This window comes from Ursus arctos, unplaced genomic scaffold, assembly GCF_023065955.2.
Source record: "Ursus arctos isolate Adak ecotype North America unplaced genomic scaffold, UrsArc2.0 scaffold_5, whole genome shotgun sequence".
NCBI lineage: Eukaryota > Metazoa > Chordata > Mammalia > Carnivora > Ursidae > Ursus > Ursus arctos.
In genome coordinates this window covers 44,902,631-44,917,037 of record NW_026623067.1, presented here as the reverse complement: position 1 = coordinate 44,917,037, position 14,407 = coordinate 44,902,631, and the positions used below count along the sequence as shown (strand labels likewise).

Sequence of the window (14,407 nt, the reverse complement as noted above, 5' to 3'; positions counted from 1 at the left end):
TGGAACTCGGGTCTAATTAAACTCGTGGAGGATGAAGCTTGTCACTGTAGAATAGGAATACATGTCATAACCATTTGGATCAGTTGAGGAACTTCTGCAAACTATACATGTACACTTTTCTCTCTACACACCTCTCCTCCCCCTCAGTTTTTCACCCGGCTTAGGGTAGAGTTAGGAATGTGGGTGGAGGGCCTTGTGATTTTTTAATGAGGTCACATAGTATATACAATTTAATATATTGCTCATTCAGGTCTAGAAATCTGCTGTGTTGTATGTGATATATTCCACTGGCAATCACTGGTCCAAGAGATTCTTCTGCTTTTCCCAGACTTTCTGGTAACCAAAGATAGAGCTGGTATTCAGGATTGCTTCATACTGTGCTTCTGCTCTGGGATTATGCCCCTTGGGAGTTGAACATTCCAGCCAGCCTGAAACCACATTGTGAAGTGGTTAATTTGTTTGTGAGCTCCGCTTTTTCAGTTTTCTTCCAGCAACATTTCCTTTTCCATTTTTCCTAGGGTCTAGGGCTTTCATGCTCCTTTTGTATCCCCAGTGTTCCACAGGACAATAATTCACCCAGCAGTTTCCTCTTAGACAATGCTTGGTAAACCATACTTTTCCTCACCCCTTTTTCACTAGTACTTATCTGTCCTATTCTTGTAGGGATCTGTTGCCTGTTTGGTGTTTTAATGGAAAACTAATGTGTCAGAGACCTAGTCTATTACCTTTTCATGGCTATTTGCATTTTAATATGGAGAATCCTAGAAATATAAAAGCCTAACCTAAAAGTTAGATTTTTGTAATTGACAACATTGCAAGAAGTCTGGCAAGCCAGTGGGACAGAGGTAGATATTGAAAATAAGCAGCATTCCTGGTGCCTTCAAACACACTATGCTACGGCCCCTGGTTTTTTAGAATGTCTACTAGTCTGCACATATGTAAGCTGGCTCTTTCTGTTTCATCTGGCAATAATACCATCCCCGAATAGCAGCCTGAATTGACTCTTTTGGGTACTTGTGGTTCTGTGAGAGAGAAGGAATAACAAAAAGTGAGGAGTTTATTAATCTGTAAAGGTAGATCTGGGCCCAATAATAATGATTGGAAGTGGTTACTGAGGCTTTGTAGTTCCATAGCTAGGGATTATGGAGATGTATAACAAGAGTCAGTGGGGAATCTGCTTCTCCCTCTGCCCCTCCCACTGCTTGTGCGCACACGTTCTCTCTCAAATAAATAAAAATCTTTAAAAAAAAATAAAAGAATATATAGCATTCCTAATTTAGGATAAAAGTATAGTATATGCAAAGGGAAAACTCATTTTCTTAAAATCATTGTTTAAATCACCTGTGCTTCTGTGGAATGTTACAAATCATGTTTTTTCTCTACTTGGAGCTCTTTTAGTAGGAGGGTATAAGGAAGTTTCTGATAACAGAAGCATAAGGAAATAAATTCCATCACATAGAGGGAAGCATTGTTGAAATATTTTGGTATATTTTATCTTGTCCTTCTTTTCTGTGATTTTTTAATGAGGTCACATAGTATATACAATTTAATATATTGCTCATTCAGTTAAAATTCATTGCTTCTGCCTGTTATTCCCTAGCTGTTTCCCTGCCTGCCTCCTTCTCTCTCTGTCTCTATCCCTCCCTCTCCACTTGCCTCCTCCTGTCCTTCTTTCTTATATTTTTTCCTTATGTCAGTATTCACTAAGCTCCTGTAGTGTGCAAGAAAGTGCTCAAACACAGCGCCTACCTCCAGGGAAGGAGATAGACACACACTGAAAAAAGGGGAGCACTATGATGAGCAGTTATAAATATTTTGATTTTATTTTTTTTTAACTCCATACTCTTTTTATTTTTTTTAACTCATTTTGCATTAGGAAAAATACTGGTTTACCCCATCCTGAGCCAGCATTACCAAGAACCCTGTGGAATTATATCCCTGTGAGTAACTATGCTGTATGGTCTGGTTGAGCCCAGCCAGGAATACAATGAGGCCATTTGTAGTACTGATGGCTAGGTGTTCGGGGGCTTTCTGTGCAGGCACTGCTCTGGGTAAGAACATTTGTTGTGGTAGTTGTTTTGACTGAGGTTGAAGTTCTTTCATTTGATTTTTGTTTTGTTTGTAATATGTAGGTGGTAGATTTTCTAAAGGATTAAGCTGGATGAAGTTTACTAACATCTGGTTACAAACTTTTCTAAAGGAAAAACCTATTCAGATGCTCCCTGACATAGATGTGACAAGGGCATGAGGCCTTCTCCCTGCTTACCCCTCTGCCCACAAGGAAGGGGAATAGCAGCCCTTATCTCCACCTCTAAGTCCCTAAGGAGACTTTTAGTGGTCTATGGCAGGAGTTAGCAAACTTTTTTCTGTAAAAGGCCAGATAGTAAATATTGTAGGCTTTGCGGTCCTATGAATTAAACTTTGCCATTGTAGGGTGATAGTAGCCATAGAATACAAAATTACATGGACATGACTGTGATCCAATAGAATATACCATAGACTGGGTGTGTCCTATCCTGCCATAATCTATCAACCTGTGATCTTTAGGAATGCATTTTAGGGACTCAGGTGTAAGCAACCATAGGGACTGGTGCTTCCTACTTCTGTGACTCCTAGGGGTACCTCTTGCCTTGTTTCTGGAAAAGTTAGAAAGTAAAGCCTACTCACCTTAAGTTCACTCTACCCCCACAACTGTTTCTAATAAAACTGTTCTCATAATAATTGTTCTGATCAAAATGGCCCTGTCTATAGCCTTTCCCTGAACTTCACGCCCCTGATGCAAGCCTAAAGTCCTTTGGCAAGGTCATCCAAGGATTTTAACTGCTATAAACTCTAGGGATAGAGACTGAAGTCAGAATGATATATAAGGGGAAAGTACCAGGTTTCAAAGAGAAGTAAAAAGTTTTACAGTAAAAATTGTGCTTAAGAATCACTGAAATGGGGGCGCCTGGGTGGCACAGCGGTTAAGCGTCTGCCTTCGGCTCAGGGCGTGATCCCGACGTTATGAGATCGAGCCCCACATCAGGCTCCTCCGCTATGAGCCTGCTTCTTCCTCTCCCACTCCCCCTGCTTGTGTTCCCTCTCTCGCTGGCTGTCTCTATCTATGTCAAATAAATAAATAAATAAATCTTTAAAAAAAAAAAAAAAGAATCACTGAAATGTCCCCCAAAAAACTATATGGTCAGTATTTTCTCATATTAAGAATTCTTTTTTTTTTTAAGATTTTATTTATTCATTTTTAGAGAGAGAGAGAGTGAAGGGAGGGGCAAAGGGGAGGGAAAGGGACAAGCAGACTATATGCTGAGTGCAGAGCCTGACACAGGGTTTGATCTCACGACCCTGAGATCAAGACCTGAGCCGAAATCACAAGTGTTACACTTAACTCACAAAGACACCCAGGCACCCCAAGAATTCTTTCTAAACATTATGTTAAAAAATATGAATTTAAATGTATCATAATTTAATAATGTTTAAATATGCTGTTTACAATTTATTAAAATAATGCTGATTAGCAGGTTTCTACATACCATATTATGATTTCCTTCTAGCAGAGTCTCAAAAGTATAATTATTAGATTAAAGAATATAAACACAGTTAAGGCTTTTGATGTTACAGCCAAATTGTTTTCTACAAAGATCATTCCACATTATACTCCTACCATCAGTGTATGAAAGTTCCTATTTCACAGTTCCCTTTCTAGCACTGTTTATTTTTTTTTCCTAAAATATCTCTTATATTTTATTTATAAAACTTCCCTATATGTAAAAGTTGGTTAATAGAAGCTAGTTAACAGAGCAGGTTTTACAGTGGACTCTTGCCTTTATGGGTCTATTCTGTTACTGTGGCTGAGTCGGCTAAGTAGCATTCCATACAGCTAACAATGGGTCCTGATCAGGCTCCTACAATATTTGCCATTTGTGTCAAAAATTTAGCCTTTATCACCTGAATGACCATTTGGGTAGACCATCTGTTGCTAGTATCTTTCCAGGGGCAAAGCAGAAGTTCTCTTAGCCATCTGTCTTTCTTGAGTCATGATGAAGATTTCTAAGGCTTGATGTGTAGTATCCCTTTCTTAAGTTATGGGAGAGGAACAAGAAAGAGGCTCATTTTCTTTGATGACCTGTTTAAAGAATAGACGAGTTTTCCTTTTAGTGTTTTCAGTTTCTAGGCAATTGATTTAAAATAGCAAAACAATAATATAGATATTCATTTGAAGAATCACATGTATATATTAAAAATAAGATTTATCTTAGTATTTATATTTACTCAGTTCTTTACCTTTTTGTGTTACCTTTCTAGTTTTTAAGGAAAGGAAATTTAAGTTAAAATGCTGACCTGACATTTTTCTTCTTCCCCATTTTTTTTTTAATGGAGAATATTTAGGTTACAAAACGGGAAATTTTATTTATTTTCCAGAAATTCTTTTGGTAGATTTGTGTAAGAAAGAGAGTAGTAATTGGCATGACATTGCAGGCTGAGGCCTACCCTTTATTTATAATTACTACATACTCATACGCTATTTCAAAATATTAAGTTAATGATATTCTTACTTTATTGCACTTAAGCTAATTGGGACAATTTGTGATTTATTTTGGCATTCTCATAAAGCGGTTTTAAGAGTTGTTGGAAAACTATGCTCTCTTGGGAATTTTTCCCACATTCCTAATGTTCCTTTGTTGAGGTCACTCACCATGTCCCATTCGGATCTGTTTTTTCTAGATGGAAGATAGGATGCAGTGATGGTGGTGGTACTATTTTATATCAACCTAGAGAAAAATGGAAGAACTGTATGTTGGTGTTTGCTTACAAGTGCTTCTAACTTGGTTCCTGGTGTTTATTTAATTCTTTTACCCTCAATCCAGTGCTGATACTAAAAACAAAACAAAAATCCTCACATTGCTGTTACTGATCATTTTGTGGCCATAAAAGAAAAGATTATTTGTTTTCAGGACAGTAGGATTAAGCCAGTTTATGGATTTTTTTTTAAAGGTTTTATTTATTTGAGAGAGAGAGTGCAAAGGCAGGGAAGGGCTAAGGGAGGAAGAGAGAGAATCTCAAGCAGACTCTGTGCCCAGTGTGGAGCCCAACTCTGAGATCCCAACCCAAAATGAAACCAAGAGTCAGACACAACCGACTAAGCCACTCAGGCACCCCCAGTTTATATATTTTTGCAAACCAAAATTTGGAAGCTTGAATTGCATTGAAAGAATTTTGAAATTCATTCTTAGCAGAATCTATATATTTAATTAAGATACACAGGCCTGAGAATTAATATTCAGGTGAAGTTCTATGTCTACATGGTGTTGATAAAGTTGTTTACTTGCAACTAAGTAAGCTTGGAGTTCTAAAATAAGGAATCCATAATTTTCAAGCTGGGGTTTATTAACATTTATTTTTTTCATCGTAGCACCCTTATCAGTTAAAAAAATAAAAATAACAATCTAAAAATAATGGGACTGAATATGTATGTGTGTGTGCATACATGTGGGTATTCACTGGCTTTTTATGTACATGTACTACTGAACTTACATATTATATACATTATAAAACATAAAAATTATAAGATACAATAATCAGCCTTGGTAAAATTAGCTTTAAATTTTATTTATGAACAGTATATTAATACTTTTGCTATCATGTATATTATCAATAATAATTGAATATGCTCTATTATCTTAAAATATTTTGTTACACTTTGCTACACAGTAATTCAAACTGATTTGAAGTTTATTTGCATCTCATCCAACAATTATGTGGAAGTTTTTGTTGAAATTTACCTGTTAGATTTTCGTTCTCCCTGATGTCACTCGGTTCTTACATTGAGTGATGGTAGTGCTATTTTGTATATTCTAGTATTCTATGCTAATTTTAAAGTCCAAAATAATAGTGTTTTTTAATACTGTTAATTTGGAAACAACCAGTAGTTTTGTTCATCTTCTTTGGTTTTGTCTCCAAATTATCCCCCAATCTCTCCTTTCCTTCATTTTTCACATTCTCCTAGCTCTATTTTCCACTCACTTCCAGCATTTGCTTCCCAGCATACACATACACCTGGAGAAGGAGGAGAAAAGGCATTGAATTAGAGTCTTCACAAGGTGGCTGATCTCTCTTCTGGGGGAAGGGGAGAACTTAATAGAACCATCTTTACCAGGTTAACTGTGGGAGAAATGAAAACTGCTGCAACCCATGAGCTTCTATCCAAAGTGGAGGAGCTGCCCGCCTGGTCTGAACATTCCATTGACAGGGCACTAAATATTTGAGGAAGGTCCTAAAGTTTATTAAAAGGTTTATAAACTTTTACCATTTTTTTAAAGATTTATCTATCTATTTGAGAGAGAGAGAGAACACATGTGTGAGTGGTGGCAGGGGCAGAAGGAGAGAATCTCAAGCAGACTCTCCACTGAGGGCAGAGCCCAGCCTGGGACTCAGTCCTACTACCCACGAGATCATGACCTGACCTGAAACCAAGAGTTGGTCGCTCATCCGAGTGAGCCACTCAGGTGCCCCAAACTTTTACAGTTTTTTATAAAGTTTATTAAAAATGTTATATAGGGGCACGTGGGTGGTTCAGTCAGTTAAGCAACTTGCCTTTGGCTCAGGTCTTGATCCCAAGTCCTGGAATTGAGCCCCACATCAGGCTCCCTGCTCAGTGGGGAGTTTGCTTCTCCCTCTCTGCCTGACCCTCTCCCTGCTCCTTCTCTCTCTTGCTCACTCTCTCTCTCGCTCTCAGATAAATAAATAAATCTTTTAAAAAAATGTTATATAAACTAATGTTTTATTTGATGATTTATAATGTTTGCAAATTTCCATTTTTGAGATATTTTGAATGTTTAATTTCACTGATTTGTAAACATTTTATAGTTTAAACAGTTTATAGTGAAAATACTGATTGATACTTGTATTACATGGAATAAATACCAAGATACTAGTGTTGTCATTTGCTTCATTATTACAATTATTATTTTGACTTTTTTATGTTTAATAACAGATTCAAAGGCCATTAACATACTTTGGAAGTTTTTAAATGTTAGAAAAAGTTTCATCCATGTATGTTAGATTGTAGATAGGAGTTTTTGTAAGTGACAGACATCCTTTTCAGCAATAAAATTATATACAATGGAAACACTTCTAAACATCCATTATCAGAATATTCTCTGCTCAGTGTGAATTTTTAAAAAGCAGCTACTTTCTTGGGGCGCCTGGGTGACTCAGTCAGTTAAGGAACGGACTCTTGATTTCAGTTTGGGTCTTGATCTCAAATAATGACTTCAAGCCCCACCCAGCGTGGAGCCTTCTTAAGTACGTTGAGGCTTTTAGGTTTTTAATGCATGCTGTGTACCTATGTAGCATACTTGTGATAGCAACTTGCCATCACAGGAGGGGTTAACAAATTTGGACAGTTGTCTTTTTATAGAAAAGTAGGTAGAGGCGCCTGGGTGGCTCAGTCGTAAAGTGTCTGCCTTTGGCTCAGGCCGTGATCCCAGCGTTCTGGGATCGAGCCCCTCATCAGGCTCCTCCGCTGGGAGCCTGCTTCTTCCTCTCCCACCCCCCTGCTTGTGTTCCGTCTCTTGCTGGCTGTCTCTCTGTCAGATAAATAAAATCTTAAAAAAAAAAAAAAATAGAAAAGTAGGTAACTTGTGTTTAAGTTTGACACATCTTTATTAAGGTAGTTTGCCAAAAGATAACCAGTAAATTCTGTATGATACAAAAGATTTTTTTTGGGGGGGGGGTCCCTTTTCATCTCATTACTAAATTTGGGAAGAATGTGTTAATTCAAGTTATATTTTTAAAGTCTTTTATCACATGATATATGTACAGAAGACTGTATAGCATGTATGTACATTTTTTTAAAAAGATTTTATTTATTTGAGAGAGAGAGAGAGCACAAACAGGGGGAGGGGCAGAGGTAGAGGGAGAAGTAGACTCGTCGCTGAGCAGCGAGTTCTACCATGGGCTCAGTCTCAGGACCCTGGGATCATGACCTGAGCTGAAGGGAGACGCTTAACCGACTGAGCCACCCAGGCACCCCATAGGTACAATTTTAAAAATAATTATAAAGCCAACATCTATGCAGCCAACACCAAGGTGTAGAAATGGCAGCACCCCAGAAGTTCCTCATATGTCTTTAACCAAACACATCCTCCTTCCCTCCTTCCCCAGGTAACCACTGTCCTGATATTTGTGTGACCATTTCCCTACTTTTGTTTATTGTCTCTGTATCCTAAATACTTAATTCAGTTTACTTTTTGGTGTACTTCATGTAAATGAGATCGTTCTATATGCATTGTTTTAGAATTTTTGTTCAGCAGTGTAATTTCCATCCAAATTGTATGTAACAGTATTTCTTTCCCATGTTTTCTGGTATTTTATTCTATGACTATCTGAAGTTTATGTATACATTCTACTCTAGTTAGACATTTGGGTTGTCTCTAGTGTGAAGATCTTACAATTAATGTTCTTATAAACATTATTGCATGTGTGTCTTAGCATACACGTGCAAGAACTTTCCTAGGATATATGTATGTGTATATTCAACTTAATTAACTAGATAATGCCAAACTCTTTTCTACAGGAGTTAAACCAGTTCACATTCCCATTATACTGTCTAAGAATTTTGATTACTCTACCTCCTGCTAGTACTTGGTATTGTTAGATTTTAAAATTTGAGGAATTCTGGTGATCATATAATGGAATCTCATGTTTCTTGCAAGATAATGAGGTTGGCAAAATGTTATTAATGGTTACTTCCAGGATTATGGGTGATTGTTGTATTTGCTATGTTTTTTTATGCTTTCTGAAGTATTTATACTTAACTCGTTAGCTACCACCCCATTTCTTTCACTCCTTTTTACAAAAAACTCTTTGCAAGTATTATTTATACTCACTATACCCAATTTTTCTCTTGAACCCAATTCACAGACAGGCTTTTGCCCTTACTACTCCACTTAAACTGCTCACATCACAGTCACCAGTGGTCATTTCATTGATCAGTTCTCATCTCATTTGACTTAGCGGTAGCACTTGACATGGTTAATCATTCTGTCCTCCTGAAAAATGTTTAATTGGTTTGAGGACAACACACTAAATTAACACACTAAATTGATTTTTGTTGCTGCTTCTTATTTTGTATAGTATTTAACACTTTGGTTACTCCCTCCATCATTTCTCCCCCGTTTTACTTTAAACATTTTAAACTTACAGAAAAGTTTAAAGAATTATCCCCATAATTTTTCATTAACTTTTTTCCTGATTTTAAAAGTAATACAAGTTTTGATGATTGTACTATGGTTATATAAGATATCATCATTGGGGAACTTGAGTGGAGTGTTTATGGGAACTCTCTGTACTATTTTTCTAACTTCTTTGTGACTCTATAAATTATTTCAAAATACTGGAGCACCTGGCTGGCTCAGTTGGTAGGGCATGTGACTCTTGGTCTTCAGATTGTGAGTTCAAGCCCCACGCTGAAGATAGAGTTTACTTTTAAAAAATTATTTCAAGGGACGCCTGGGCGGCTCAGTCATTGGGTGTCTGCCTTCAGCTCAGGGCATGATCCCAGGGTCCTGGGATCGAGCCCCACATCAGGCTCCCTGCTCTGCTGGGAGCCTGCTTCTTTCTCTCCCACTCCCCCTGCTTGTGTTCCCTCTCTCGCTTGCTGTCTCTCTCTCTGTCAAATAAATAAAATCTTTAAAAAAATGTATTAAAAAAAATCTTTTCAAAGTAGACTTTTCTTAAAATAATACACCATATTTTACTTACCATATTCTAATGAGCTTTTATGATATGCCAAGTTCTATCCTAGCCCCTGAGAATATAGGAGTGACCAAATTGACAAAAATCCCTGCTCTTATGGAACTTAACATTTACTGGAAGCAATCAATAATGAATAAGTATATATTGTGTTAGTATAAATGCTAAAGAGATACTGTAAAGCAGAGAAGATATATGAAATGACAAGGGTAGAGAAGGTGGGTTGAAATTTTAGCTATGCTGTCAAGGGTAGTTAAATACCTCATTCCTCAAATGAGGAAAGAATTGAAAGAAGTAAAGAGGCAAGCCATGCAGATATTTAGGGGAAAGGCTTCAAAGGCTTTTACCTGAAAAGCCTTCAGGCTTTTACCTGAAATTAGTAACAAAGGTCCTGGAGTAGGTGCATGCTTGCAGTGTCTCAGAAATTGTGAGGAGGCTAGTGTGATTAGTATTTTAATCAGTGAAGTCCAAGAGATGGGGTAGGGGAGAGGGGGTGGCAATAGCAGTCCGATGTATGAATCAGGAGTTCAGGCTAGAGATAATAGGTTGATCACCATCAGCATATGCATGATATTTAAATTTACGTGACTAGATGAGTCCACCAAGAGATTGAGTCTAGATAGATAAGAGAAAATGTCAGTGGCTTGAGCTCTGGATTACTCTAATTATTTGAGGGTTGCGGTTTGAGAAGGAATTAGCAGAGGAGACCAAGACTGGGGGTTCTTCCCTATAGGATCATATCCTTTGTTAGCATGTGAAGTTCTCAATGTCCTTGCCCAGGTTTACCTATGTCTTACCCCTTTTCTTCCTACTACTTAGAGTTTTCAAAAACACATCATGCTTCCTTTCCTGGTTCTTTCTACATGCTTTTATATATTTTTTAGAAACCCTATTTCTTTCCTTTTTTCCCATATCTGACTAAGTGTATCTTTTAGGATTCACCTCAGCTGTAACTTCCTCAGTGGTCTGCTAGACGTGGTTTAGCTTCTCCTTCTGTTTGATCACATAGTACGCTGCACATACCTAGTACCACACAACTCTGTCCACTCTTTCTTGCTCCCACTGTTGCTCATAAGTACTCACTCTCTTTCTGTATTTTTCCCTCTGGATTGGAATTGCTTACCTATGTATCTCCTTCAGCAGATTATGATCCTTCAGGTTCTATGTCTTATTCATTGTTAAATGTTTAGAACTATGCTTAATACTTGCTTGGCACTTAATAAATAATATTTAATAAATTTGAGAACCAGTACAAATTAATTAACCATAAAAGAGAAAATTCTTGGGCTCAGCCTTTGATAATGAGTGAAATTGAAGTGTAGAGCAGGGTTTTTGTGAAAAAGGATGTTGTATAAGCATCAGAGGAAGTGAGAAACACATTAGCAAACTACAGGTCACCAATATTTTTATTGTAGCAGCAAGGAATTTCTAGGTACAATGGCTTGATTAACTTCTTTTCTGTCTTTATTGAAAAGCTGCATGTCAAGACACAGCATTTTACCAAGCAGGAAGAAACATGTACAGTGGATTCATTATTTTGAATGTTTATTTTGCTTGAGATTTTTGAATACTTGATTCCCTTTTCATTTTTTAACAACCTACCCCAATCTGGCAGGTTTTGGAGTGCTTCAGCTTTCATAGCGTTGTGAATAAAGGAACAGCTTTAAGTCATGGGCCTTCATATTGAATATGAACCTTAAGAGTCATGGAATTGTTGTTAAACTTCAGAGAAGCATAACTGGTCAGTAGAAGGGTGGAGACAAACTTAAAAGCCAAAATTTTTTAAGGAATTTAAGGAGTGGAACCTAGAAAAGGTGTTAGTTAGAAATAATTTTTCTCTGTTTATAAGGGTATTAAATGAAAATATGGGATTTTGAGTCACATTTTTAAATATTTTAAATATTTTAAAAATTTCGCTAAATGTTAAAAGCATTTTCTTCTGCAGCGTGACCATACATATTTATAAGGTAAAACAAATGTAACTTCTACATGAAATATTATAATTTATTTTTACTTTGGCACAGTTCTCATTTGGGAAGTAACGCTGATAGGAAGCAATCATGTGAAACCATGATCAAAAGAAAAAGCCCAAGTTTCAAAAGTATTTTACTCTTAATACTGTTTTCTGTATACTATTAATTTTAAAAGTGTTTTCAGAGCCAACTGAAGTTCAATTGAGAAATGTAATTTATATTTTTTGCTCTCTCAGTTGGAGCCTTAAGCGTATGTTTCTAATAATTTAGTTAAAATGTGCTGAGTTGGATATTTTTTTAAGAGAATCTGTTTTGAAAAGATTCCAAAATATTTGTTTGAACAGGCACTCAGCATCTCGATGAAAACTGTTGGAAAAGAAAAACTTTCAGAGTCATTCTGCTCTCAGAGTACCCAAGCCAACTAAACTGGTACAGTTAACACTTCTGTTAGAGGCCAGAAGCCAAAAAATGTAGCATTTCCTGGACTGCTTTTCAGCAAGCCTTAAAGCCAACTTAGTGGTTGATATTAATACCGTTTTCAGAGTAAAAAGCTGCAAGTAGAACATCTACACCTCTTTATTAATATCATACTTCTTAGTCTCTTTTAGTGATCCTTGATTAGTTACAGTCTCTGTTTTATGTTGGCATTAAAGCTGTAATTCTTTATTGAATTTTGTGTGGGGTATTGTTCTTGCAAAAGAAGAAATGAATGCTCTGCTCTGTAGATTGTGACCCCAGGTATGATTAAACTGTCTCCTGGATGTAAATATTTTTACACTGTTTTTTAGTACTGCTGTCACAGTAGATATACAAATTATATAGAACACTGTAATGCTTTGGGAGGGTTGGTAGTTATCTAAGTCTACCAAATTTATAAGTAAGGATAGTTTATTCAGCCTCTGACCCTCTTGTTTTCTTTATATCCCTTTCAGATTTATTGACATCCCTTATTTCACTTAGTAGTGACATGCTTAGTAGAGAGAGACTGTCATGTTGATCTATATGTCCACATATTTGCTCTAGTAAGTGCTCAACTTTAAGATATTTGTTGGTTTGAACTGGAAAGGACCCATCCTATTTAGGTGCTGTGGTAGAGAATAAATAGCAAAAGAAAGATTCAGAGATTCTGTATACTAACTAGAGAGACAGGATTAGATTTAGTATCTATACTACCATTTCTCTAATATCTAGTAGTTGGAAAAATAGCAGAAACTAACATTTCAGTCACTTGGTTGTTCAAGTACTTCCACACGATTAGACTAACTGTCTCCAGAAATGACTAACAAATTTTTTATTTAAATTCAATTTAATTAACATATAGTATATTATTAGTTTCAGAGGTAGAATTTAGTGATTCATCAGTTGTATATAACACCCAGTGTTCATTCCATCAAGTGCCCTCCTTAATGCCCATCATCCACTTACCCCATCCCCCTATACCCCCACCCCTCCAGCAACCCTCAGTTTGTCTCCTATAATTAAGAGTCTCTATGGTTTGTCTCCGCCTCTGTTTTTGTCTTATTTTTCCTTCCCTTCCCCTCTGTTCATCTGTTTTGTTTCTTAAATTCCACATATGAGTGAAATCATATGATATTTGTCTCTCTCTGACTGACTTATTTCACTTAGCATAATACCCTCTAGTTCCATCCATGTTGTTGCAAATGGCAAGATTTTATTCTTTTTGATGACTGAGTATAATATTCCACTGTATATATACCACATCTTTTTTATCCATTTATCTTTCAGTGGACATCTGGGCTCTTTCCATAGTTTGACTGTTGTGGACATTGCTACTGTAAACATTGGGGTGCATGTGCCCCTTCAAATCACTATGTTTGTATCCTTTGTATAAGTACCTAATAGTGCAATTGCTGGATCATAGGGTAGTTCTGTTTTTTTACTTTTTGAGGAACGTCCATACTGTCTTCCAGAGTGGCTGCACCACTTTGCATTTCCAACAACAGTGTAAGAGGGTTCCCCTTTCTCTGCATCCTCACCAACATCTATTGTTTCCTGAGTTGTTAATTTTAGCCATTCTGACTGGTGTGAGGTGTTATCTCGTTATGGTTTTGATTTGTATTTCCCTGAGGCTGAGTGATGTTGAGCATTTTTTCATGTGTCTGTTGGCCATTTGTATGTCTTCTTTTGGAGAAATGTCTGTTTATGTCTTCTGCCCATTTCTTGACTGAATTTTTTGTTTTTTGAATATTATGTTTAATAAGTTCTGTATAGATTTTGAATACAACCCTTTATCTGGTAAGACATTTGCGAATATCTTCTCCCATTCTGTAGGTAGCCTTTTAGTTTTGTTGACTGTTTCTTTGCTGTGCAAAAGCTTTTTATCTTGATGAAGTCCCAGTGGTTCATTTTTTTGCCTTTGGAGACGTGTCTAGCAAGAAGTTGCTGTGGCCGAGGTCAAAAAGGTTGCTGCCTATGTTCTCCTCTAGGGTTTTGATGGATTCCTGTCTCACATTTAGGCCTTTCATCCATTTTGAGTTTATTTTAGTATGTGGTATAAGAAAGTGGTCCAGTTTCATTCTGCATGTGACTGTCCAGTTTTCCCCACACCTCTCGTTAAAGAGACTGTCTTTTTTCCATTGGATATTCTTTCCTGCTTTGTGGAAGATTAGTTGACCATAGAGTTGAGGGTCCATTTCTGGGTTCTCTATTCTGTTCCATTGATT

General features: G+C 36.8%; 1 protein-coding gene across 3 annotated transcripts in view; it reads left to right on the top strand.

Moving 5' to 3' along the window:
* SLC38A9 (solute carrier family 38 member 9) overlaps positions 1-14,407 on the top strand; it is a 76,697-nt gene that overhangs the window by 15,783 nt on the left and 46,507 nt on the right. Inside the window, exon 1 of one of the 3 annotated variants that reach the window (XM_057307100.1) lies at positions 8,444-13,560. The exons of 1 other annotated variant lie outside the window; for it this stretch is intronic. In XM_057307100.1, coding sequence (XP_057163083.1) covers positions 13,408-13,560 — 153 coding nt within the window. In that variant the 5' untranslated portion in view covers positions 8,444-13,407. Of the gene's footprint in view, positions 1-8,443; positions 13,561-14,407 lie in introns of those variants that run through there. One more of the 3 variants, XM_057307101.1, reaches the window with a different exon arrangement.